This window comes from Carlito syrichta, unplaced genomic scaffold (assembly GCF_000164805.1).
Source record: "Carlito syrichta isolate Samal-C Ts95f unplaced genomic scaffold, Tarsius_syrichta-2.0.1 Scaffold311525, whole genome shotgun sequence".
Taxonomy (NCBI): Eukaryota; Metazoa; Chordata; class Mammalia; order Primates; family Tarsiidae; genus Carlito; species Carlito syrichta.
In genome coordinates this window covers 371873-395736 of record NW_007255621.1, presented here as the reverse complement: position 1 = coordinate 395736, position 23864 = coordinate 371873, and the positions used below count along the sequence as shown (strand labels likewise).

At 38.3% G+C, this 23864-nt stretch overlaps 2 protein-coding genes across 2 annotated transcripts in view; one reads left to right on the top strand and one right to left on the bottom strand.

The window, feature by feature from the left end:
• Positions 1–23864, top strand: part of FBN2 (fibrillin 2) — a 256177-nt gene that overhangs the window by 411 nt on the left and 231902 nt on the right. The window contains exons 2-5 of the mRNA XM_008068800.2: positions 674–756; positions 5243–5341; positions 8826–8921; positions 19110–19205. Of these exons, the coding sequence (XP_008066991.1) occupies positions 674–756; positions 5243–5341; positions 8826–8921; positions 19110–19205 (374 nt within the window). The remainder of the gene's footprint in view (positions 1–673; positions 757–5242; positions 5342–8825; positions 8922–19109; positions 19206–23864) is intronic.
• Positions 1–23864, bottom strand: part of LOC110596604 — a 161182-nt gene that overhangs the window by 1054 nt on the left and 136264 nt on the right. The window contains exon 2 of the mRNA XM_021717935.1: positions 39–399. Coding sequence (XP_021573610.1) covers positions 39–399 — 361 coding nt within the window. The remainder of the gene's footprint in view (positions 1–38; positions 400–23864) is intronic.

The window sequence follows — 23864 nt, the reverse complement described above, 5'->3', positions numbered from 1 at the left end:
CCCGCAGATCAGCTAGCGGAAAGCCCTCCCTCGGGAACTTGGGCAGCCGGTGGTCAGGAAACCCCCGTGTGCAGATCGCGGAGCGTGTGCAGAGCCCGCCGTGCGGGAGCAGGTTCCGAATCCCGGGAGGAAGGCGGGCCAGAGTCCGCCCCGCGCCGGGGCCGGAGGAGCCAGTCGGCTCCCCGCCGTCGGGGGCGCCGCTGCTGAGCCTTTTGTTTGAGGACGTGTGCGGGGGTTTACGGCTCGCTCTCTAATCATCAACGCTAGCACTCCACCTTCCGACGCGCCTTCCTTGACACGTCGGGGCCAAAGCAACAGTGGATCGAGGAGGGACGGATTTGGGAAGGAGGGCGAGGGTTTTTGGAACGGAATGTCTTCTTTGTTCTCTGCATCTGGAAGCTAGAATAATAGCAAATTATATGTTTCCATGTCTCTTTTTCGCCCTTTCTAAAGGAAGGCAAGGGAGGACATACGAAAGGGAATGTTTAGACGTTTCTGACCCTCCCGCATTCCAGCGTCTCGCCTTTTTACTTACAGGGCTGCCCCCAAGCCCCAAGAATTTGGTTTGTTGTCCTGAAATCTACTCGCTCGGGGGGCTTGGGTTAGAAGACCACTGAGGAGTTACTGCACCCCCATCCCTTCGTGTGTGTGTGACCGCTCTTGTCTCTCGCAGGCCCAACGTGTGCGGCTCCAGATTCCATTCCTACTGCTGCCCGGGATGGAAGACGCTCCCTGGAGGAAACCAGTGCATTGTCCGTGAGTGCTTGGCTGGGATCGCAGTTTGGGGCAGCGCGCGGGGCACTATCTCACGACCGACCGCTTGCACTCAGCCATTTGGACGCACACTTGCGTTTAAAATCAAGTGACCACATTGCAGTGATAATCGGGACGCAGCCCTGTTTGAAAAGCGGGCGAGACTCAGCTGGCTTGCGTCAGTTCAGACTTCTAGACTCTGTTGAAGGGCAATAATGATAAAGGTTTCCAGGATACTTGGAAGTTTTATCTATGTGTCTATTAATACAAACTGAAGGGGGAGTAGAGCAATTCCCTAGATAACTCAAAACCACGTTTTCCTAAAAATGTCCACATAAGACCACATGCTATTATGTTAATTATCTGGCTTTTGACTCCGCATGAAGTTTGGGCCTTATGAAGATCAAGCTTTCTTAGGCCCTTAATACAAAACCACTTTATTATCTCTGGTTTCATCTCAACAGCCACATAGCATAGATATGAAGGGAGCACTCTTAGGGATTTAGAGTTGACGTAAGTTAACAACATTTTAAAAAGAGAGACCTCTTCCAAGTGGCTTGACTTTTTCTTCTTTTTTTGGACGACATTTAAATGGAGGGTTTCCAGACCCTCGGTGTCATACTGTACAGGAGATTTCCAAAGTAAGAACTTTAGAACTTGAAAAATTCTGCTGATCAGACCTTAAACATTTTGATTATTTTATTCAGTTTCCCAAGCATATACCCAGCTCTCCACGTTCTAATTGGAGAGCTCATTAGTTATCAGCCTCACAGTCATGAACCCTGGGATGTCTTCTATCACATGCCTGTGAATTTGTGACTTGGAGTGTGACTGGCCTTCTCCGGTGTGTTTATATAACACAGCACATTTGTCTTGTCAGGAGGAGAGCCAGGTATCATAGACAGCACATTCATTTAGAGCCAATCTTGACTTTAGATTGACCTCCATGTTCTCCAGGAGAAAAAAATAATTATTCAACTGTGAATAGAGAAAAAGGGCAAGCCACACTAGCAAAGGGGTAATAAGGATGTAGTGGCTTCTCTTACTCTATATTTATTGGTTTTGTGGGTTTGAGATAGACCCTTAATGTTATTTCTGGACAGTTTTTAAAAAGGAATGAGGTCTCTAGTGTCATAAAGACTAGTTTCTTCTTCTTTTTTTTTTTTTACCTAGCATTCCACAATCTATAGTAATGAGGCAAAGATAGGAAACAACTTTTCTTTAAAGTGATTCATAAATATTTTAAACAAACCTTCTAATTATAAGCTTTTGCTTTTCTTAAAAAGAGCATTGCGTTCTTTTCTTTCTAACACAGAAGTCATATGTGAGGCATTAATGGGGCGTGCATTTACTCTTTCAGGCCAGTAGGGCATTACCACGGCTGCTTTAAACTTACACAGTTTTCTAGAATTCTGAAACAGCTAACGTCACTCACCACACACCTGCCATACTAGCTGGGAGTGACTTAGGCACTTCGGAAAGTCTGACTCACTAAATGTAATGAATGTGACTGCCATTATTGAGTTGGAGAGAAGCCGAGTAGGAGGGATTCATTTATGGTACGTGTTGAAAATCTGTAAAGTCAGATTTTATTGGATCAGTGCAGAATGGGAATTCCAGAGAGCAGAGCCTTCCAGTATATTTGCAGTAGAAATAAATGTATGGTCCAATGAGTGTCAACTTTAAATACTTTTGGTCTTTGAGAAACTTTGAGTTCTTTACTCATTTAGGAGATCAGCTTTGAAAATCTCAAAGTAACAGTGACTATTGTAACCTGCATTTCTACTACTTGAAATACTTGGGTGCTTTTGGATACATATGAATTTATATGTATCAGAAATCTCTAAAAAGTATAAACTTTGAAGTGATCATTATATCTCTAAGAAACCCAACACTTGTGTCAAGAGATACATAAAAATATATATATTATTATCACATTAAAAATTCAAGTACCTGGGAGTATTAAATAGTGCCCAAAATAGAGGGAGATTGTAATGCACTTATATTCTATTTACATGGGTTTCACCTAAGTTTAATGGACTGTGTTAAATTCAGTAGCTTTATTATTCTGTCATTTAAAGTAATCACATACAAAGATAATAAACCAAATAAAACCATTATAACCTCAAAATCAAGAATTTTAATCCCAGGCTTTCCTGATGACAATGAATTAAGTAAATTATTATTTTTTAAAATTTATCTATGTCCCACCATTTAGCAAAAGAAAAGCTCTTAGGCAATTTGAAAAAAAAAAAGTAAAAACAAATATAAAATAAGGACCAAACATAGGTGTTCTCATACATTTATATCTCAGTATTATTTCTATATAGAAGTACATAAAAATAATCAGCTTTTAGAATTTTAATCTGTTTGGTTTTGACCGAGCTTCCTGAGGAGAAGAAGATATTAAAGGGAAAGTGTTTTTCTTGAAGGACTGGAAACCAAATACATTTTGATCTGAGTGTCTGTTTTGTTGTGTTCTTATAGCCTGAAGAAAAAACAATCACTGAAGTACTTTCAAACTTCGAAATATTTGTTTCCAAAAGGATGGAATTGACTTTCTCACTTTCAATTTTTTATCTCTTAGAACATGAAACAATGAAAAAGTTTACTTTATTATGAAATTAAGCTGTGAACAGTATTTTGATCAGTGAAATAACAGTGAAATGGGGTTGACTTAGAGTCATAGCATTTGAGACCTGAAGAGACACAGTGTCTCTTCACTCTTTACATTCCAATGTAATTCCTTTATGTTATGCTGCCAAGGAGAAAACTGAACGCAGAGAAGCTGTAGGTTTTTCTGTAGCTCACAGTAGATCACTGGCAGATGAGAACTCAACCTCACACCTCTTGGGTACTATGTACTCTCTACCTGGCCATGTGACTTCTCTCAGATCACTGAAGTCCTAGCATGAAGGTCCTCCTTCCTTTCCCTCTGGTATTTCTGGCTTTCATGGAAAAACAAATATTCAGGTGAATACTATAGTCTGGGGAGGTGTGGGACAAAAGGGAACAGGCAATCTTGCTTCTCACTGGCTCCCAGATGTAGAATATGCACTTGTAGCCATGACAGGTAACTGAAAATGTCCAGTGTATAGTCTATCAAACTTTCATTTGCTTTAGGATGTGGATGGACTTGCTTTTGATCTCACCTAAGCCTAGACTAAATATCTACCTGCTGTGGAGGGAGGACTTCGAGATAAAATAATATTTTAATGAACATTTGTCATTGAAAGTTTACTGGTGATCAGAAACTTTAGTACACTTTAACAAGTAATAGTCAACTCCATGGCAGGAACCATATTTTTACCTGAAATTAGTTTTTTTTCATCTTTACACCATGATATTTGACACGGTTTTCATTTATGAGTAGCAATAATGAAGATGCTGGTCATAATATATGGCTGTCAAAAGGCAATTTGGAGAAGGAAAATTATTGTTGAGTTAGTTTGCTTCTGTAGAAAATGCTGTCTTCATGAATGGGGAGTTCCAGGTCTCTTTGAAAGCTGTGAGACTCTCCCTAGCAAGGGACACACACACACACACACACTCACACACACACACACATTGGCATAAATATTTACGGCTAGTTCAGGGTGCTCCTAGACTCTCTTATCTTCATAAGTCCAGTCAAGGAGTATTAAAGGATACAACGTTTGTGCTCAAAGAGAATTCTATTGTGGGTATAGAGATAAATCTCTCAGCTCCTAACTGAACTGATTCTAAATATGGGAGAGAACGCCCATTTGATGGTACTTGACTACAAATTTGGAGTGTCTGTGGTATGTGCTGTGTCAGTGAGCCTAACATTCTTTGCTGTGATGACCCTCATACCTTTATGCTTGTTGGAGGTCACAGCCGTGGGAGGCTTTGACTCTCCCCCCATCAAAATGTCTCAGTGGCTTTTCCTAGCAGCAGGAATAGGGTGGGTTGTGGAGATAATATGAGAGAAGAATGACTAGAGGAAAGACAGGGAGTTACTGAGGGGAACAAATAATGATGATGAGGTAGGTCAGATATCAGTGAGGAAGAAATGTGCGTGGAACCCCGGACACTTGACCAAGTCATTAGGGCCTAAAGTCTGTTGTTCAGCCCATTTCACATTCTCTGTCTCCTGTGAAGGTCCTTTGCATAGTGGGCTATGTTTTCTCGAGGTTTCCTCAACCCTCCCAGCTCCCCAGGGCCAAGATTGTCTTCTCTTGTTGAATTCTGTGTTTAAACTCTTAGTCTTAAATGGATATTGATAGGAGAGTTAAAGAATTAAGACTATGGAATTTAAACTAGTTTCATTTGTGTGTCCATCATCATAAGAACACTTATGAGTCTTATTTTCATGTGTATAATGAATAATTTATTGCATATCTGAAGTTAACCATTTTGCATCACATGTTTTATCTTAGTTTTTCCTGTTTTGTTTTTAAATATATTGCTCTGTAAACTATAATTTATTATATAATTATTTATTTACTTTCCTATTGTGTTTCTACAGCAATTTGTAGAAATAGTTGTGGAGATGGATTTTGTTCCCGTCCTAACATGTGTACTTGTTCCAGTGGCCAAATATCACCAACCTGTGGATCAAAATCAAGTATGTTTCTTATATGTGGCCTTTTTATTCCATTTTCCTTAAGCTCTTACGTAAATGCTAAGTGTTCTTTTCAAGGATATAATTCTGTGATTATTTTCCTCATAAATGATAATTTTTGGAATAAAAATCTTTGGTAGCGGAGTTGTTGCCTCAAGTAAGTAATGTTTGTCAATAAGAAAAAATGCTTTCCTTCTGGTCCAGGAGCTATATGTCTATGCCATTTCCTTTGGGTCCAGGAGTAGAGAGGTAATTGTAAATAATGACTATAACTTACCTGGATTTTAAGTGTGTGATGATATATATATTTTTTTGAGTTGGAGGCTCACTCCATTGCCCAGGCTGGAGTGCAGTGGCATGCTCATGGCCATCCCAGCCTCGACCTGCTGGGCTTTGGCGATTCTTCTGCCTCAGCCAGTAGCTGGAACTATAGGCACATGCTACCAAGCCTGGCTAATTTTGTTGATATATTGTGGAAACGATTTTTCACCAAGTTGCCCAGGCTTGTCGTGAACCCCTGGACTCAGGCAATCCTCTCGCCTCAGCCTCCCAAAGTGCTAGTATTACAGGCTTGAACAACCCACTGTGCTCAGCCATAATGATATATTTTTAATATTTCTTTCTATAAATTTTCTCTAAGCAGAGGTCCTATAGAATCTGTCATTGTTTATTTAATTGTTCAATAATTAAATTAATGCTATATTTGCCTCAAACTAGTATGAAATTGTTGTATTTTTAATATTTCTTTCTATAAATTTTCCCTAAGCAAAGATCATATAGAGTCTGTCTGAATAAGATTTAAAGTTTATACATCAGATATCATTGTCTTCTGATGAAACTCCTGATGAAAACTCAAATTTGACTTTGATAATATTCTGCCATTTTTCCAGCTTTCTAAAACCCAGCATTCAAATTCATTGAGACTTTCCTGAGCATCCTGATCAGAACACTTCACTTACAATTTACCTGAACCTTTCTCCCTTGCCTGATTGCCTACAAGATACCGTTGCCCATATCTTCATTATCCTGTTTTAAGTTCTCTCATATTTCCCCTTGGCAACAAATCCAATCCTAAAGAAATTTAAAAATTCAACTTCCTAATTTCTCTACCTGGCAACTGAACATTCACTGACCCACTCTCAGTTTATGATGTATAGTTGAGTAGGGAATTCATATATTCATTTGGCCTTGAGTAATACTCACTTCCTTTTCAACAGAAACTTGTCTAATTCTTCCAGTTCTCATCCTGCTTAACATCACTAAACCTTTTAGCACTCTTAATCACTGTCTTCTTTTTTAAAAATTTACTTTGGAATTGTAGGGTACATGTGAGGATTTGCCACATAAATAGATTGCATGAAGGTGAGGTTTGGGCTTCTAGTAAGCTCTTTCCTTTTCTTTTTAGTTGGAAACACCCTTGACTTCTGTAATGTCAGTGGCCCACAGTGCTGTTTTTCTTGATTGTTATTTTTTAATCTCTTTTCCATATCTTCATCACAGCCTTCCATTTGAAGTTTGGTATTCCTGAGAGTTCTGTCCTCCCTGTGTGATCTCATCTACATATATGTTTTCAATGACTATCAATATGTTGATAACTCATAATAATTATCTCCAGAATAGATCTCTCCACTGAACTCCATGCTTCCACACTCCATTTCCTATTTGACACCTCCACTTGAAAGCATAGCAAACATCTGAAACTGAGTACCATGTCCAGAAGGAAGCACTGGACTCATTGCTGACCACAAGCAACTTCTACCACAGTTCCTCCTGCCTCAGCAAATGGCTCTGCCTTCTACCTGCTGCTTAAGCAACTGTTTCTTCTCTTTCTCTGTGTAACTTTTTTTTAAAAGACCCCTAGATTTTACTGGAAAATATATCTTAAAGCCATCTTTTCCTTTCCATCTCCACTGCTACCATGTGGTTCAAGCTATCCTCATCTGTCCCGTAGACTCTCACTTACTCTTGCCCTCTTCAAATACATTCTCTGCAGAGCAAGTAGAGTAATCTCTTGAAAATATGAATCACATGCTTTCACTCTTTAAAAAAACACCCTCTTCAATGACTCCTTGTTGTATTTGGGATATAATGCAGACCCTTCTGTGGCCAAGGAGGCCCTGTGTTTTCTGGCTGACTTCTGCCTGGCTCTCCAAAATCTGCTCCCCATCTGCCTCTTTTTAACCTCAAGAATCTTTTAGTTTTTCAGATGAAGCCTTTTACCATACTGAGGGCTTTTGATTGCAGGTTCTCCTCCCTCTAATGTTCTTCCCTAGTACTTTTCATGCCTGGCTCATTCTCATTCTTCAAACCTGAGTAAAAATATTGCATCAGAGTGGTCTTGCCTGGTTCCTAGATCTGAGCTCCTCCCTGCTCCAGGCTATTCTTCTTCACAACAATTTTCCTCCGACAGTTTATTACAATCTATAATTACTTTGTAGTATTTGTTTACCTGTGTTTTGTGCTTACCTAAATGCAAGCTCCATGAGGACAGACACCGAGTCCGTCTTGACAACACTGCACTGATCTGAAATGGTGGTTGCTCAGCTCCTGCATTCTGAGTGGAGACGAGAGTGTCTCTTACATGCTAGAAACTGTGCTACCTTGTCACCTTTTATCTCTTTCTTTCTTTTCTTTTTTTTTTTTTTTTTTGAGTCAGAGTCTCACTTTGTTGTCCAGGCTGGAGAGCAGTGACATGGTCACATGATCACAACTCACCACAGCTTTGACCTTCTGGGCTCAGGAGATCCTTCCTCCTAAGCCTCCCTAGTAGTTGGGACTGCAGGAGCATGCCACTATGCACAGCTATTTTTTTTTTTTTTTACATTTTAAATTTTTTGTAGAGACGAAGTCTCGCTAGGTTGCTCAGGCTGGTCTTGAAGTCCTGACCTCAAGCAACCACCCTGCCTTGAACTCCCAAAGTGCTAGGATTACAGATGTGAGCCACTACGCCCAGCTCGCTCGCTCGCTTGCTTGCTTGCTTGCTTTTTTCCTTCCTTCCTTCCTTCCTTGCTTCCTTCCTTCCTTCCTTTCGAGTGGGAGTCTCACTCTGTCACTCACACTCATGGCCACTCCAGCCTCAACCTGCTGGGTTCAGACGATTCTTCCCTGTCAGCCTTCCAAGTAGCTGGAACTACAGATATGTGCCACCATACCCAGATAATTTTTTGATTTATTGTAGAGGCGAGGTCTTGCCAAGTTGCCCAGGCTGGTCTCGAACTGTTGGGATCAGTCAACCCTCTTGCCTCCACTTCAGCTATTTCTTTTAACATAAAAAGTATAATACATTTTAAATACATCCCAAATAACATAATAGATATACTTGTGTGTGCACTTACAACAGATAATAAAGCCATGTTTGGGTCATAACATTTCCTTCTGTAGAATATAGTTATCATTGAATTAGATATTTAACTTATAGTTTTGTAACTCTCACACATACAATAATTTTGGTGACTGGTCTTTATTTTTTTGTTGTTGCTCTTTGTAGTTCCACAGTGTAGCGTGAGATGCATGAATGGTGGGACCTGTGCAGATGACCATTGCCAGTGCCAGAAAGGATATATTGGAACTTATTGTGGACAACGTAAGGAACATCAGAATAATTTTTGTTTATTAAAAATAACTTGATTTAGTGGATATTTCATATTAAGTCATGATTTAAGGTCTTATGAAAGCTATTATCCTTTGGAAAAACAATTTTATATAGTAAGCCATACCTTAAAGTTGAATTTCTAATTTTTATTCTATAATAATTTTTCTAATTTTTAAAGAACTTTTGTACTTTAGAGTATTGACAGTTGATTACCACTAATGTTTTATCAAATTTGACACATATCACATGCTTTCTTTTATTTATTTGGTTTTGTTTATCTAGCTTCATAAAACATGTATACTTTCCTGAAAAAAATGATGAAGCTTTCTGTGATATTTTTCTTTCTGTTTCTCCCCTTCCTTCCTTAACTTCTCATCCCCTCTCCGTACATTTGCTTCTTTATATATATATATATAAAGCTGTGGGGTACAATTCAAGGTTAGGTATACAAATGCATTTTCTTCTTTAGGATGTCTTAAAATTTACTCCAAGGGAACCAATCTTATAAATTATATTTTGCACAAATATACTTAATACCAAAATACGGGCCTATGAAATGCTTTTTAAAGATAAATTGTCATCGTAAAAGAGAAAACTGTAACTTAGCAACGCTCTTATTATCACTGGGGAATATCTTGTATTTATCAAGAAGTAACCTTTTAGCAAGGATGTGATGATTGTAGTTCCTGAATTGTAACACATAGCTGGGGAATACTTTTGGTTAGTGTTTCCTAATTTATGGGACTTTTATGGGACTTAACATATCTTTTTTTTTTTAAGTCAGAGTCTCACTCCGTAGCCCAGGCTGGAGTGCAGTGCCACACTCACGACCACCCCAGCATCCACCTGCTGGGCTCTGGCTATCCTTCCACCTCAGTCTTCCAAGTAGCTGGAACTACAGGCGTGGGCCACCATGCCCAGCTAATTTTAGATTTATTGTAGAGAAGAGGTATCACCAAGTTGCCTGGGCTGGTCTTGAACCTGTGGGCTCAGACAATCTACTTGCCTTAGCTTCCCAAAGTGCTGGGATTACAGGTTGAGCCACTGAGCTCAACCAGGAATTCACATTTTTAAGTATAAATGAGTTAAAGAACATGACAGTAAAGAAAGTTGAATCACAGATAGTAAGAAAGTTCTTTTTTACTTCATTTGCATTTTATTAGTTGCAGAGTCACATTTCCCTTCTAATCTTTAAGCCTTCCCTAAGAATTACGAGTTGTTTTTTTTTTTGAGTCAGGGTTTTGTCACCCAGGGTACAGTGTATTGGCATGATCATGGCTCACTAGCAGCCTCGACCTCTTGGGCCCAGGTGATTCTCTTGCTTCTGTCTGCCGAGAGTAACTGAGGTTATAGGTGCACACCACCATGACTGGCTAGTTTTTTTATTTTTTGTACAGTCCGGGTCTCACTATGTTTCCCAGGCTAGTCTCTAACTCCTGGCCTCAAGCGATCATTCCTCAGCCTCCCAAAGTGTTGGGATTGCAGATGTGAGCCACCACACCTGGCAATGATCTCCTTTTTAACATATAATTAACAAATCTTACATGTGAAAGGATATCTAGCTTGTTTTTAATATTATCTTTTTTGTTGTTGCAGTTTAAATATTTTTTAATTTTGGTGAAATATACTTAATGAAATTTACCACTTTAACTATTTTTAAGTGTAAAGTGGTATTAAGTGCATTCACATTGTTGTGCAACTATCCACCACATCTATCTTTTTTTATCTTACAAAACTGAAACTCTGTCCCATTAAATAATAACTCCCCATTTTCCTACCCTATCCCAGGCCTTGGCAACCATTATTCTACTTTGTGTCTATAATTTGACTAGGTACTTCATCTAAGTGTAGTTGTACATTATTTGTCCTTTTGTGACTGGCTTATTTTACTTAGCATAATGTCTTCAAAGCTCATCCATACTACAGCAGGTGTTCGAATTTTCTTCATTTTAAGGCTGAATAATATGTATGACACACTTAGTTTATTCTTCTGTTGACGGACATTAGAGTTGCTTCTACCTTTGGTTATTATGAGTAAAGATGCTGTGTACATAGGTTTACAAATATCTCTTTTGGTTCCTGCTTTTTTTCTTTCTTATTTTATTTTTTTTTTTTGAGTTAACGTCTCACTCTGTCACCCAGACTGGAGTGCAGTGGCCGCTCCTGGTCACCACAGCCTCGACCTGCTGGGCTCCGGCGATCCTTCTGCCTCAGCCTTCCAAGTAGCTGGAACTATAGGCGTGCACTACCACGCCCGGCTAGTTTTTGATTTATTGTAGAGATGAGGTCTCGCCAAGTTGCCCAGGCAGGTCTTGAACCTGTGGGCTCAGGCAATCCACTCACCTCAGCCTCCCAAAGCGCTGGGATTACAGGCTAAGCCACCGAACCTGAATGGTCCCTACTTTCAATTCTTTGGGGCATATATCCAGAAGTGGAAACACTGAATCAAATAGATAATTCTATTTTAAATTTTTTAAGGAGCTGCACCATTTTACAATCCCACAAGTAGTGGACAAGGTTCCTGTTTATCTCCTTCCTTGCAAACATTTGTCATTTTCTGTTTTTTTTTCCTTTTTTATGATACCATTCTAAAGGGTGGGAAGTGGTATCTCGTGGTTGTTGCAGTTATTTTTAAGGTTGCCTTCTAGTTAAGATGATTATAGCTTTCTATTCATATGTGCTATAAAGTTTTCTTTTAAAATAATTTAAAGCCAAGGTCGGTGGCTCAGCCTGTAATCCCACGCTTTGGGAGACTGAGGTGAGTGGATTGCCTGAGCCCGCGGGTTCGAGACCTGCCTGGGCAACTTGGCAAGACCTCAACTCTACAATAAATCAAAAAATTATCTGGGCGTGGTAGCAGGCGCCTGTAGTTCCAGCTACTTGGAAGTCTGAGGCAGAAGGATCGCCGGAGCCCAGCAGGTTGAGGCTGCGGTGGCCGGGAGTGGCCACCGCACTTCAGTCTGGGTGACAGAGTGAGACTCCAACTCAAAATAAAATAAAATAATTTAATATAACATAGGTGAATCAATTTAAAGAAAAATATTCTATTAAGGTCAGTAGGCCAGCTTTTTCTGTAAGGTCTACATAGTAAATATTTTAGTCCTTACTTTCTCTGTTGCAAATACTAAACTCTGTCTTTATAATGCAAAGTGACCACAGACAATTTGTAATTGTGAAAGAACTAGGGTGTGTTTCCGCTTTCAACAAAACTCTGTTGCTGAAACAAACTATGGACACTGAAATTCGACTTTCATACAATTTCACTTGTTGCAGAATGTTATTCTTTTGATTTTCCAACCACTTAAAAATATCAAAACCCCTCTTAACTCCTGGGCAGTACAAAAGCAGGCAGTGGGCTGTAGTTTGCAGATACCTTTTATGGATGGTTCTCAGGTATGACAAAAACCGTTAAAGTAATCTGAGATTGACTGCAGTTTGGAAAATGAAGGGTTAAGGTATTTGAGAGAATACAGCACTTTGAGGCAAATTTCTAGCGAGAATAGAAAATTGGAGTAATGTCTCTAGGCTGGGTGGCCAAGGGAGAGCAAGAAAGAACTACACAACAGTGGAACAGATAGATAATTGCAGCAAAGATTCTTGTTTCATGATTGATTCTTTGTGTATATTTTCTTTGTACATTCAAGTATTTCCCACATGTTATATAATAGGTTCTAGTTTATAACGAGAAAAAAAAGCAAAAATCTATTGTGAACACTGTATTTGTAAGAAGGCAGATATATATGCATACATATATATATATACATATATATATATATATATTACACCTTTCAAAAGTGTTAAGAGATCTGATTGTAACTCTCTGTTACAGAGAGTACTGTAGCCCACAAAGAGACAGGTTTTTCCTTGAAACATATCCTTCACTCTATATAGTGAATATGATAATTACCTTAAAATCAGAGCCTCACCTCAACTGATCTTTCAGAGTATTTGCTCAAGTCTCTTGTGAAACTAGCCATTTGCAGTTGCTGTACCTGTTTTGGGTGTGTGTGTGTGTGTGTGTGTGTACTTTTCTGAAGGTTGTGCAGAACACATCACGCAGCTCTGGTAGGTATGTGTCTTCCGCCTCTTTCCACAGAAATGGGTATTTAGAGGCTAGAAGTACTTTCCCCTTCTAGAGGAAGCGCTTTGATGTTCTTCCACCCCTGTGCCAAACCACATATATTGATGCTAACACATTTTCTGGTCAGAGGCAAGCCAAAGGCACTGGATCAGAAAAATCAGCATATACCTGAAAACTTGTTCTTTAGGTATCTCGTCTGATGAAGTCTTCCTTGTCTAATGTTGACCTCACGGGTAGTAGAACAAATGGTACAAGCAAAATATGTAACTAACAAAATTCATTAGTTAGCAAGAAAGGTGAAAGTGTGATCCCTAGCTCAAGAAATGGCTTAAGGAAGATACTTTCCAAGTTGTGCTATATAGAAAGAATGTTATAGTAGTGGGTTGTCAAGAAGGGCATACAATGATTTTCAATTTAGGAATCCAGCAAAGTCCTGGAAAAACGATGTTTGCTAAGATGAGGATTATAAAAACATCTAAACTGCTTAGCTGCCTTTCTGGAAAGGTAGACAGCATGCTTTTGAAAATGTTTTTCCACTTTATTCAGCAATGTTTATTGAGTAACCGCTGTATGTCCCACGCTGTGTACTGAAAGATAATGCCTCGGCTGTACTTATGTTCTGGTAGGGAAGATGGTTAATAAGTAAAGATAAGTACCTAATACAAATTTAGGTAATGAGAAGTTCTAGGAGGCCAGTAAAGCAGAGTCAAAGGGAGAGAATCTAAGTGAGGGTTAGTAATTTTCTGCTGTTTTCTCTGAGGTGACATTTAAACACAGACCTTACTCTATACTTTTAAGTCTATGGGAAAAGCGTTCTAGGCAGAGGGAGAGGCAAATTTGAAGAAGCTGTGGTGGGAACAGACTCTATGCATTTTGGAAACAACAAGAAGATCCATGTGCCTGGAGTAAAGTGGGGAAAAAGGATAATAGTAGGAAGTGATTTTGGAGAGGGACATGTGGGGCCTTATAGGCCAACAAACAACATTTGGACTATACCCTCAATATTATGAGAAGCCATTGGAGCACTTACAGCAGTTGTGAGGTGTGATCCGATAAACATTTTTTTTAAAAAAGTCACTCTGGCTGCTTTGTTGAGATTATATTGTAAGGAAGAAAATGACAGGGCCAGTTAGGAGGCTACCACAGTGGTGTTGACGAATGGTTCTGCAGCTGTAGTCATGGAGGATATGATAAGTCATTGGATGAAGCTTGTATTTTAGAGGTATATAAAAGTATCTGTGGAAGACCATGTGTGCTGATGGACCAGGTGTAGTAGGTGAAAAATAAAATAGAAAAAGCAAAGATTAAAAGTAACAAGGAAAGAGTTTTGGTGGAGCCAGGGGCAGTGGCTCAGACATATAATCCCACTGCTTTGGGAGGCCCAGGCAGGAAGACTGCTTGAGGTTAGAAGCTTGATGCCTGGGCTACATAAGTGAGACTCCCATCTCTACAACAAATTTTTTAAAAATTAGCCAGATGTGATGGTGTGTGCCTGCAGTCCCAGCTCCTCAGAAGGATGAGGCAGGAGGATCACTTGAGGCCAGGAGTTTGAGGCTGCAGTGAGCTATGAATGTGTCATCGTATTCCAGCCTGAGTGACAGAGCAAGACTTCATCTCTAAAAAAGAAGAAAGAAAGAAAGGGTTTTTGTGGACCTAATGACTGAATACCGATGTTATTTCCTGATATGGGAAAGATAGAACAGGGAGTGGGTTGGGTAGGGAGTAGAGTGGCTGAAGATGTGTACTTTTTGAGGTTTATTAGTTTGGGAAGTCTGTTAGCCTTCCAAGTGAAAAGCTTTGTGAACTCTGATCTTAAAAGAGAGGTTAGAGATAGAGACATAAATTTGGGGTATACAGATTGAATTTTTATGTAAGTTAATATTTAAATCATAGGTCTAGATGAAGATCACTAGGAAGTTGTAGATAGAAGGGAGAAGAGAGTTGAAGCCAGAACCCTGATTCAACCCAGCATTTTGAGGTGGGAAAAAGGACAAGAAGACAACAAAGAAGAATGAGGAAGAATGCCTAACAGAATAAATGAAAATGAGTAACAGAAAAACAAAACTGTGAGAGTGTGGTATCCTAGAAAACAAAGAAAGAAGGCAGCCCCAAGAGTAAAGATTTATATTATGTCAAAGCAGTAGACTTTTGCTTCTTTTCTCTTTTTAACATTTAAACCTGGCTTAGCAGGTTATTTTTATGTAATGCTTTTGTGTAGAAGCTACAGTCATAATTTCAACTCTGACTTGTGCCCTTATGTCTGTACATCTGCTGAGTGGTACAGAGGTCTGTCTAATACAAATGCATACCTGTCATATTACCTAGCGTAAAGTAGGTAGGTGCTCAGTACATATCTGTTGAATAAAAATGTTGTTTAAATACCCGAGCTTCTACAGTCCATGACCAGCATTCTGTTTTGCAGACTGACTAGTATAAAACATTGTGCTTTTCTCTTCTTCTCGGATTGTCGTGGGTGGCTGAGAAACCTGCTCATATTTCCATCTGTAGTATGTCTTTGTCCTCCCTGCCTTTTTCTCCACTCTCATACTAGGTGTAAGCAATTTTTTTCTTCCTGGGTGGTCAGCATTCCTTCCATGATGGAAATTTAGTCATTTTCAAGTTTCTTTTCAACACCAGTTGAAATGTAAATGACTGTTTCCATTATGTTTTGTTTAAGAAGGGGTTATTTTATAAAATACCTTTCATCATAATTCATTCGAAAGAAAGAAATTCATCTCTTTTATTTTCTGCTTCTACTTTCATCTGTATTTCCTGCTTCTGTTATTTTGCTGTTGCTCTGTACTGTAAACTTTGGTTATTCTAGACGGTCTTGTAATTTGTATACATGTTTTGTAGTAAAAAAGAGGAAGGGAATTAAGAATGTAGAATATCTACATCGTGCATCCATTCACTGTGTACTTTGTCTTATACACAGTTTTATTTAACCCTCAGACTTCTATGGGGGAGGAACTGAAAGTCTCTTTAATAGAAAGGGAAGCTAGAATCAGAGCAATGATGTGATTAGGGGGTGCGGGGACTGCTGACTCATTTTCTGTTCACGACACGATTCTGCCTCAGAAAGTAGTGGGGAAAGTGCTGTGAAATCTTGACATTGTGCAGGATTTTATCTACTACAGTAAGTGATGGGGATTTAAAGGCAAACAAAGCTCGTCCTTGTCCTGGGAGAGCCCACTGTTACATGGGAGGATTATAGGCAAATGACTGTATCAGTGGGTCTCAACCATTTTGTTCCCAGGATTTCTTTACATTTTTTTTTTTTTAATTTGAGGGCCTCAGAGATTTTTTTTCATATTAGTTCTAGCTATTAACATTAACAGTATTAGAAACGAAAACAGAAATTTTAAAAATATTTATTTATTAGTTCACTTAAAAATAATAAACCCAGTACTATAGACTCTATATCCAAAGCGGACCTTGAACAATTTTCATATTATAAGAAAAGGATTGGCAGTAGTGAAGGGGTGGCATTGGCAGTAGTGGGAATCTGCTGGGGGGGCACACTTCATCAATAAGGGTACCTGCATAATGAACATTTGTATACCTAACCCTGAATTGTGCCCCACATCTTTAAATTGAAAAATAATGATAAACCCATATTACATATGAACACAAATATTTTCCTATGAACAATAGTTCCAAACCTCCCAAAAATTTAATGAGGATTGTTAGTCTAACCTAGACAGATTAGATTAGGCTTAAATTGCAGTGGACCAGCTCTTCCAGGAGAAGCCTAAGATTATCCAACCCTGTTCCCTTACCTGGGATGTGGAGATTCTGTTTTGGAAAATTCTGAAAAGAAGCCCTCCTTCGGCTTACCCAAGGATGTATCCTGCAAATCACAGTCAGTGATGGATTGCTTTACCATTTGTGTCTTTTTTAAAGGCCCACATAGTGATGAGAACACGTCTGCAAAAGCAATCTTTTACTTAAATTTTTGCAGCTTGATAACATTTAAAGAAAATCCCACACATTTTAATTAATAACATTAACCTTTTAACAGTATATCTTTCTATGTTTTTGTTTCTTTTTGAGACAGGAGGATCTCTTTGTTACCCAGGCTGGAGTGTAGTGGCGCCATCATAGCTCACTGCTGTCTCAAACTCCTAACCACAAGTGATCCTCCCCTACCTCAGCCTCCCAAGTACCTGGGTCTTCAAGGCACACGCCCCCATGCCTGACTAGTTTTTGTTTGAATTTTAACTTTTGAAGAGACAGGATCTCACTATGTTGGCCAGACTGGTCTCAGACTCCCAGGCTCAAGTGATCCTTCTGCCTTAGCCTCCCAAAGTACTGGGATTACAGGAGTGAACTATTGTGCCTGGGCTAGTATATCTTTTTAACAGTTGAAATCTTCAGATCCTGGCAATTGTTTCTATGGAATTACACACTACTGACAGTTCTCAGACAAATACTTTTACCATTGGCACAGTGATGCTTTAAGATGAAGAGATCTTTTGTTTTCAATTTTCAAGTATATTTTAGTCTTGTTACCATCAGCAGAACAGAACTGCCTCCATGCATTCTGGGTGGTGATAGGTGATCAGTTCAATTCTATATACCTGGTAAGGAAGTAGCAGTATTATTGCATTTTTAATTATCTGTATACTTACTGAGCATCCCATTTCTGATATGTACCTCACTTAAAGTGCACATAAATGTGTTTTACCTCCTTACTTCCCTTTAATTTGAAATAATGAATGTCCTTTGGCTCTGTGGTTTGGACGCAGGTCACAGATTATAATCCTCTTCTTCATCTGTGTGGACTGTTTCAACAGGGTAGGTGAACTGGGGGATTCATTCTCAGTAGCAGTATTTTCTCTTGGAGAAGACACGATTCTTGAATTCGACTGTCCTCATTGTGGATCATGGGAATACTTCATTTCAAGGGTTATAGGGAGTGATCTTATCAGCTGAGCTAAGTCACACTGCAGGGTGGTGCAGTGAGTAGAGGACAGCAGCTCAGTCTCGATTCTGTCTCACTTGTTCCCTCGGGACCTAAATCCTGGTCTCCCTGGTCACAAATAGAAAGGAGCAAAAGAAGCCGGGCTCGGTGGCTCAGCCTATAATCCCGCGCCTTTGGGAGGCTGAGATGAGTGGATTGCCTGAGCCCACGGGTTCAAGACCCGCCTGGGCAACGTGGCGAGACCTCATCTCTACAGTAAATCAAAAAATTAGCCGGGCGGGGCAGCACGCGCCTGTAGTTCCAGCTACTTGGAAGGCTGAGGCGGGAGGATCGCTGGAGCCCAGCAGGTGGAGGCTGCGGCGGCCAGGGGCGGCCATTGCACCCCAGTCTGGGCGACAGAGTGAGACTCCAACTCAAAAAAAAAAAAAGAAAGGAGCAAAAGAGAGTTTGTGATAGTTTGTGCTATGTGTTTGTCAGAAGGCAGGGTTTGAAAAAATTTGCTCTGAGTTAATTTTCTATGAAAGAACTTGCTGTGTTGATGTAGTTATTTCTGTCTCTTTCCTTTTGTGATCTGCACATAGTGCCTACACAGAGGTTATTTCTCCTGACATTTTATAACTAAAATTGATGGTATTTGCACTTTTTTTTTTTCTGGGTTCCTTTTCTTTACTGATTTTTGCTTTTTCCTTTTATTGCCATGTTCTCTTTATTTTCCCATATCGCATTTTTTCCTCTTCTCCCTCTCTGCTATCTAGAGTTGACCTTTTCCCTTCATTTTCCCATATTTTATTTACTTCCTTACTATAAAAAGATAGATTCTAGGGTTATTAGACTGCAAATGGAAGATTGAATAGTTATATTCTGTTTGTGTGAACATCAGAACCAGCCAGTACTTGTGATTCTAATTTAAAAAAACAAAAAAACCTTTTATCAAATACTTGCTTAACAGTGTGATTTTCATGAATTGTGAAGGCTTTTGTCTCAGTATACACTTAAATAAATTATTTACTTATATTTATAATGTGAACTTTGACTTGTATAATTTATACAATTTACTGTTTAATGTAATTTACTGTGATGTAACTTAAAATCCTTTATTAGCAGTTTCACTACACTATGATATTGTGCTTGAAGATTTGATGTCTAATAAGCTTCTTGCTGTTTTTGTGTGCAGCTGTCTGTGAAAATGGGTGTCAGAATGGTGGACGTTGTATTGGCCCCAACCGCTGTGCTTGTGTTTATGGATTTACTGGTCCGCAGTGTGAAAGAGGTAAGAAGAGAAATGAGAATCTCACCTTGAAGAAGTCTGTTTTATTGTAAAAATGTATACTTCTGTTATTCAGTGAATTTTTTTGTTTGATTAGAGTCTCACTGTGTCGTCCAGGCTGGAGTGCAGAGGCACACTCGTGGCCACCACAGCCTCGACCTGCTGGGCTTAGGTGATCCTTCCACCCCAGCTTTCCAAGTACCTGGGACCACTGGCATGTGCCACCATGCCTGGCTGATTTTTTATTGTAGAGATGGGGTCTCACCATGTTACTCAGGCTGGTGTGAACTCCTGAGCTCAGGTAATCCTCTTGCCTCCACCTCCCAAAGTTCTGGGATTATAGGCATGAACCACTGCACCCAGCTAGTGAATATTTTTCTAATGAAATCATGTTTTTACCTTTCTTTGATTGTGCCTGGAACTTAAATGGCAAGATTTTGAGACATAACTAATAGCAACAGAAGCATCTCAGTTTTCCTCACCAGAGTGACCTCAGTTTGGACAGTTCAACTCTGGGGCTATGGTTGGAGGATAATTTTGAGTAAGTAACTGATGGGAAATTCTAATAATATGCTTAATTCAAATTAGAAGTTACTATTGGGAGTACTGCTTCTGTTAAAAATGGAATTGTGTCAAGATGTCATTGGCCATATAACCCACATAATCTGACATAAATTATCCTAAGCAATAAGGATGTTTATTATGTTCCATAACAAAAAGTCCAGAGCCAGTGGGCTTCAGGTAGGATGTGATCAAGGCATTTACTATGTTATTCTATTTCTTTTGGTCCTGCCTTCTTTGTGTTTCAGTTTTTGCCCTACTCTGGATTTCTTTGTGGCTGTAAGATGGCTATCTGCAGTCACTGAGGAAACATATTTTCTTGTTCATCTTTAGAGTAAGAAATTGTCTCCTCAAACCATGGTCAATGATAACCTCCAGAGACATGTAAATGCTGACTGGCTTAAGCTTGAGTTTTTGAAATAGGCCATAGCAAGGGAGGTGTTATTAATATATTTGATGTGGACTAATCAGGACCCATCCTTGCAGCAGAGGATGACTTCAACGTCTCCAAAATCACATGGAAGTGATGGTTGGGTATCTGAACCCTGTAGAACTTCCGCTGGACAAGAGAAGAGGGTGGGGGAAGGAGGCTGAATAGTCATGCAGGGTCATCCACCTTATCCATATAAATGGTCAGTTAAGCTGATATGAAAACAATTGACCATGATTTGAATAGCAGTTAAACTCATGGCCCATAGATTGCTGAACATCTCTGGCATTGATGCAGTAAGCTATCTAATAATAATAGTAATACCACTACTACTACTACTGCTAATAATAATAAAGGCTGTCCTGATGGCAGATGGTTGCATGGCATATCAAAGAAGTTCAGCTTGCAAAATGTGATGAATAACTACTTCGCAGTGAACCCTAAGGGTCAAAACAAGCTTACGTGAGAAGTAATATTATATAATTGTTCACTGTTACATACATCCTCAATTTACTTTCCAGGGCTTGTCATAGCATCTGAAGTCATACAAAACTTTCTTTATTGTGAGAGTATATTAAATTATGTCAAGGAAACATAATTGGATTAGATTAGATTAGTAGATTATTTATATATACCTAGACGATTTGAATTGTGAATAAATTTTGTTTAAAACAATGTAGTCATTACCTGAAAATACATTATCTTGTCTATTCAGGTAAAATCTTGAAAAGACACTGAGAAATTAGAATTAAATGGTGAAGTTTGAAACGTAAGATGTATGTACCTTTTAAACATATGTGTTGTGTGTGTATGCGTGTGTGCGTGTGTATAAAGATATTTATATTATCCCTAAGGTAATTGAGATTTCTTGGGACTGAAATACATTCCACAAATGACAGGGTTTAAAGTTACACTTGGGCTGAATTTAAATGTCTTTACCAGATGCTCCTATTTGGGGAAGAAAAATTAATTATGAAATGTTAACATAAAAAGATAAGTTGTTCAGAATGGAATAGCACATATTTCCTAGAGAATGTTAAGTTTATTTAAATACCATAGAATTAACATAGTTATATTTTAAATTTCAAGTAGAATCATAATTGGTAGAGTTAATCTTCATTTTCCTGGAAGTCATGTAAACTTTGCACCTCTTTCATCATGAAGCAGATTTTAAGTTCAATTCCTAATTGACAAAAAATGGGCAGGTAGTTTCAACTCAGAGCCTTCCAGGAATTACATCATTATTCTTCAACAGTTATTCATTCATTATATTTTTTAGTTCTTAATAAATTTATGGGAATCCAATAAAGACTTACATAGATTTTATATGTGCAGTAGCATGTTTTCAGAAGAAATTATAAAATTAATTAGTTAATGAATTAGCCCCAGGGAGTTTTTTTCATGTTGGTTTGTTTCTTAAAAGTCTTATTAGTCACTCCCCATTAAGTGAAAGTTCTAAATCTATATAAGTTCTTCCCAAGAAGGAGTTAGCAAGTTCCAGTCTTAGATAGCAATCATGAACTTTAACATTTTTAAGAGGTATTTTCAATTGCATTTTATAAATGTATACTAGTTAATTCTACTAAAAATGAAGTTTATATTTTTTTCAATAAACATTGTGTCTGTATAGATACAAAAGGGATACCTCATTTATGATGAGGTTAGTGAATAGGCTAATGTGACCTGTTAACATTTAAAATTTGCATTTTTTAAATTACTGAATGTCAAAATACATGTTTTTTTGTTGTCTACAATTAAAAAAAAACCCTTTATAAAATTAGGGATATTTTTTCTCCTTAATGTAGAACATATAATTTTCCTTTATATTGGCCTCTTGGGATCAGTTGTATGATAAAACATGGCTGTTTTTCCAGCTATCTGGGCTATTGGTCGACTGGTTTCCGGACACATCGACTGAGTGGTAACTAACAACTGGTAGGATTATGGTACTTAACTTGAGTCTGGGTGCTCGGCAAGCTGAACCTCTTTGGTGTTCTCATTCTTGCTGTTTAGTACAATGACCTTTTCTACTTAAGCATCAAAAAAGAGCTCTTGTGGCCACATGCTGATTGTAAAATGCAGGTGGCTCAGCTGTATCCAAGGCACATGAAGGTACTATTTTTTATGTGTCCATCTCAAAACAGATGACATTTGAAAAAGGTAATTACTACACTTACTATATACATCAGAATAAATACAAATGGAATCAGCATTATATATTAAGGATTTGTGTTTTTTTTCCCCTGACACATAAAATGTACCTTATTTTTTTTTTATAAATAGAAACTTGGAGAGGGTGGACAGGTAAGGAATAAATTTGCCTAAAAGATTTCTGGACAAAACGCAAGATTACTTTACCACAAATGTGGCCTGCCCAGAGTCTCTTGTGCAATTTCTTTGACTTAAATGATTGTTGAAATCTTTTTTGCAATTTAATTTTTCTTAAAGTTTATAGAAGGACCATATGTTAGAAATATATCCTAGACTCTTCTAAGTTACGGATAAATTACTACTACACCATGTATACATTGTGTAAAATTTCAAATACCCTAATGCTTAGTCACATTTTCTTTAAATGTACATCTTTTTAGTACATATTAAAGAAAAAAAGGAGTACCAGAAAATTACTTTTTAATCTACTAACATTTTCAAGAAAATTTCTTTTTGTTACTCTGCATCTGCAATGGAAAAAAGTTGTGAGATCAAGTTGCAAATGTTAGAGTTTATAAAATGTAATGTTTCAAGCCTTTATATGAAATGAAAATGGATTTATTTCACTTTTGGGGATCTTTTATAAAAATCATTCAATTGTAGAGCATAATGCATGAACTCACTGTCTAAACACATGCTGGGAAGGAGCCACTCAATATTTCCTTGGCCATCTTCTAGTCAATAGCACTTACCCCATCTTGAAGCAGTGTTTTATTTTCGAGGCCTGCTTGTTGGAACTCTGCATTATGATGTTGCTGCCCAAGCTGGATATTTAGCAGATGTGTATAGCACATTCCTTCCTGTATAATTCAGTGGGAACATGTTGACAGCTTCTCTAAAAGGAGTCAACCACAGTCTACCACTCAGGTGTGCACGATGACCCTTGACGTCTAATTATAAAATCTTGAAATATAAAGTTTTGCTTACTCACCAAAATTTCAGGAGGTAAAACTAAGTTTTAAAGTCATTAAACGTGCCTAGACTTTAATCAGATTCTCCTAGAACAGGTATAGAGATGGAAAAATTGGGGTTTTCCTGAATTCTGGAATTGTATAGACCAAACTCAATTTGTTCATAAATAACTGATACACTTGTTAATCCCATGGACTTGGCATTTATTATAAAGTATACAGGGTGAGTTTGTATAGCCTATGAACATTCAAGTAACATAGCAAATATATAGTGTAACCAGGAATACAAGGGAGTATGGTGAAGAGAATAAACTGGTATTATGTAAAATCTGAATACAGTGGATTTGACAATTTCAAGACAAATAGAGAATACTTTTTAGAAAAAATATCCTTCCGTTATTTTCTTTTAAGAAAAATACTGTTTATTATAAAAATAATTTAGAAATGAAACAAGATCAAAGAGAAAGTGCAGTTATTCATAATTCCTCCACTCAAGATTAATTACAATTAACATTTTCAACACTATGGTTTGAGTTGGTTTTCTATTGC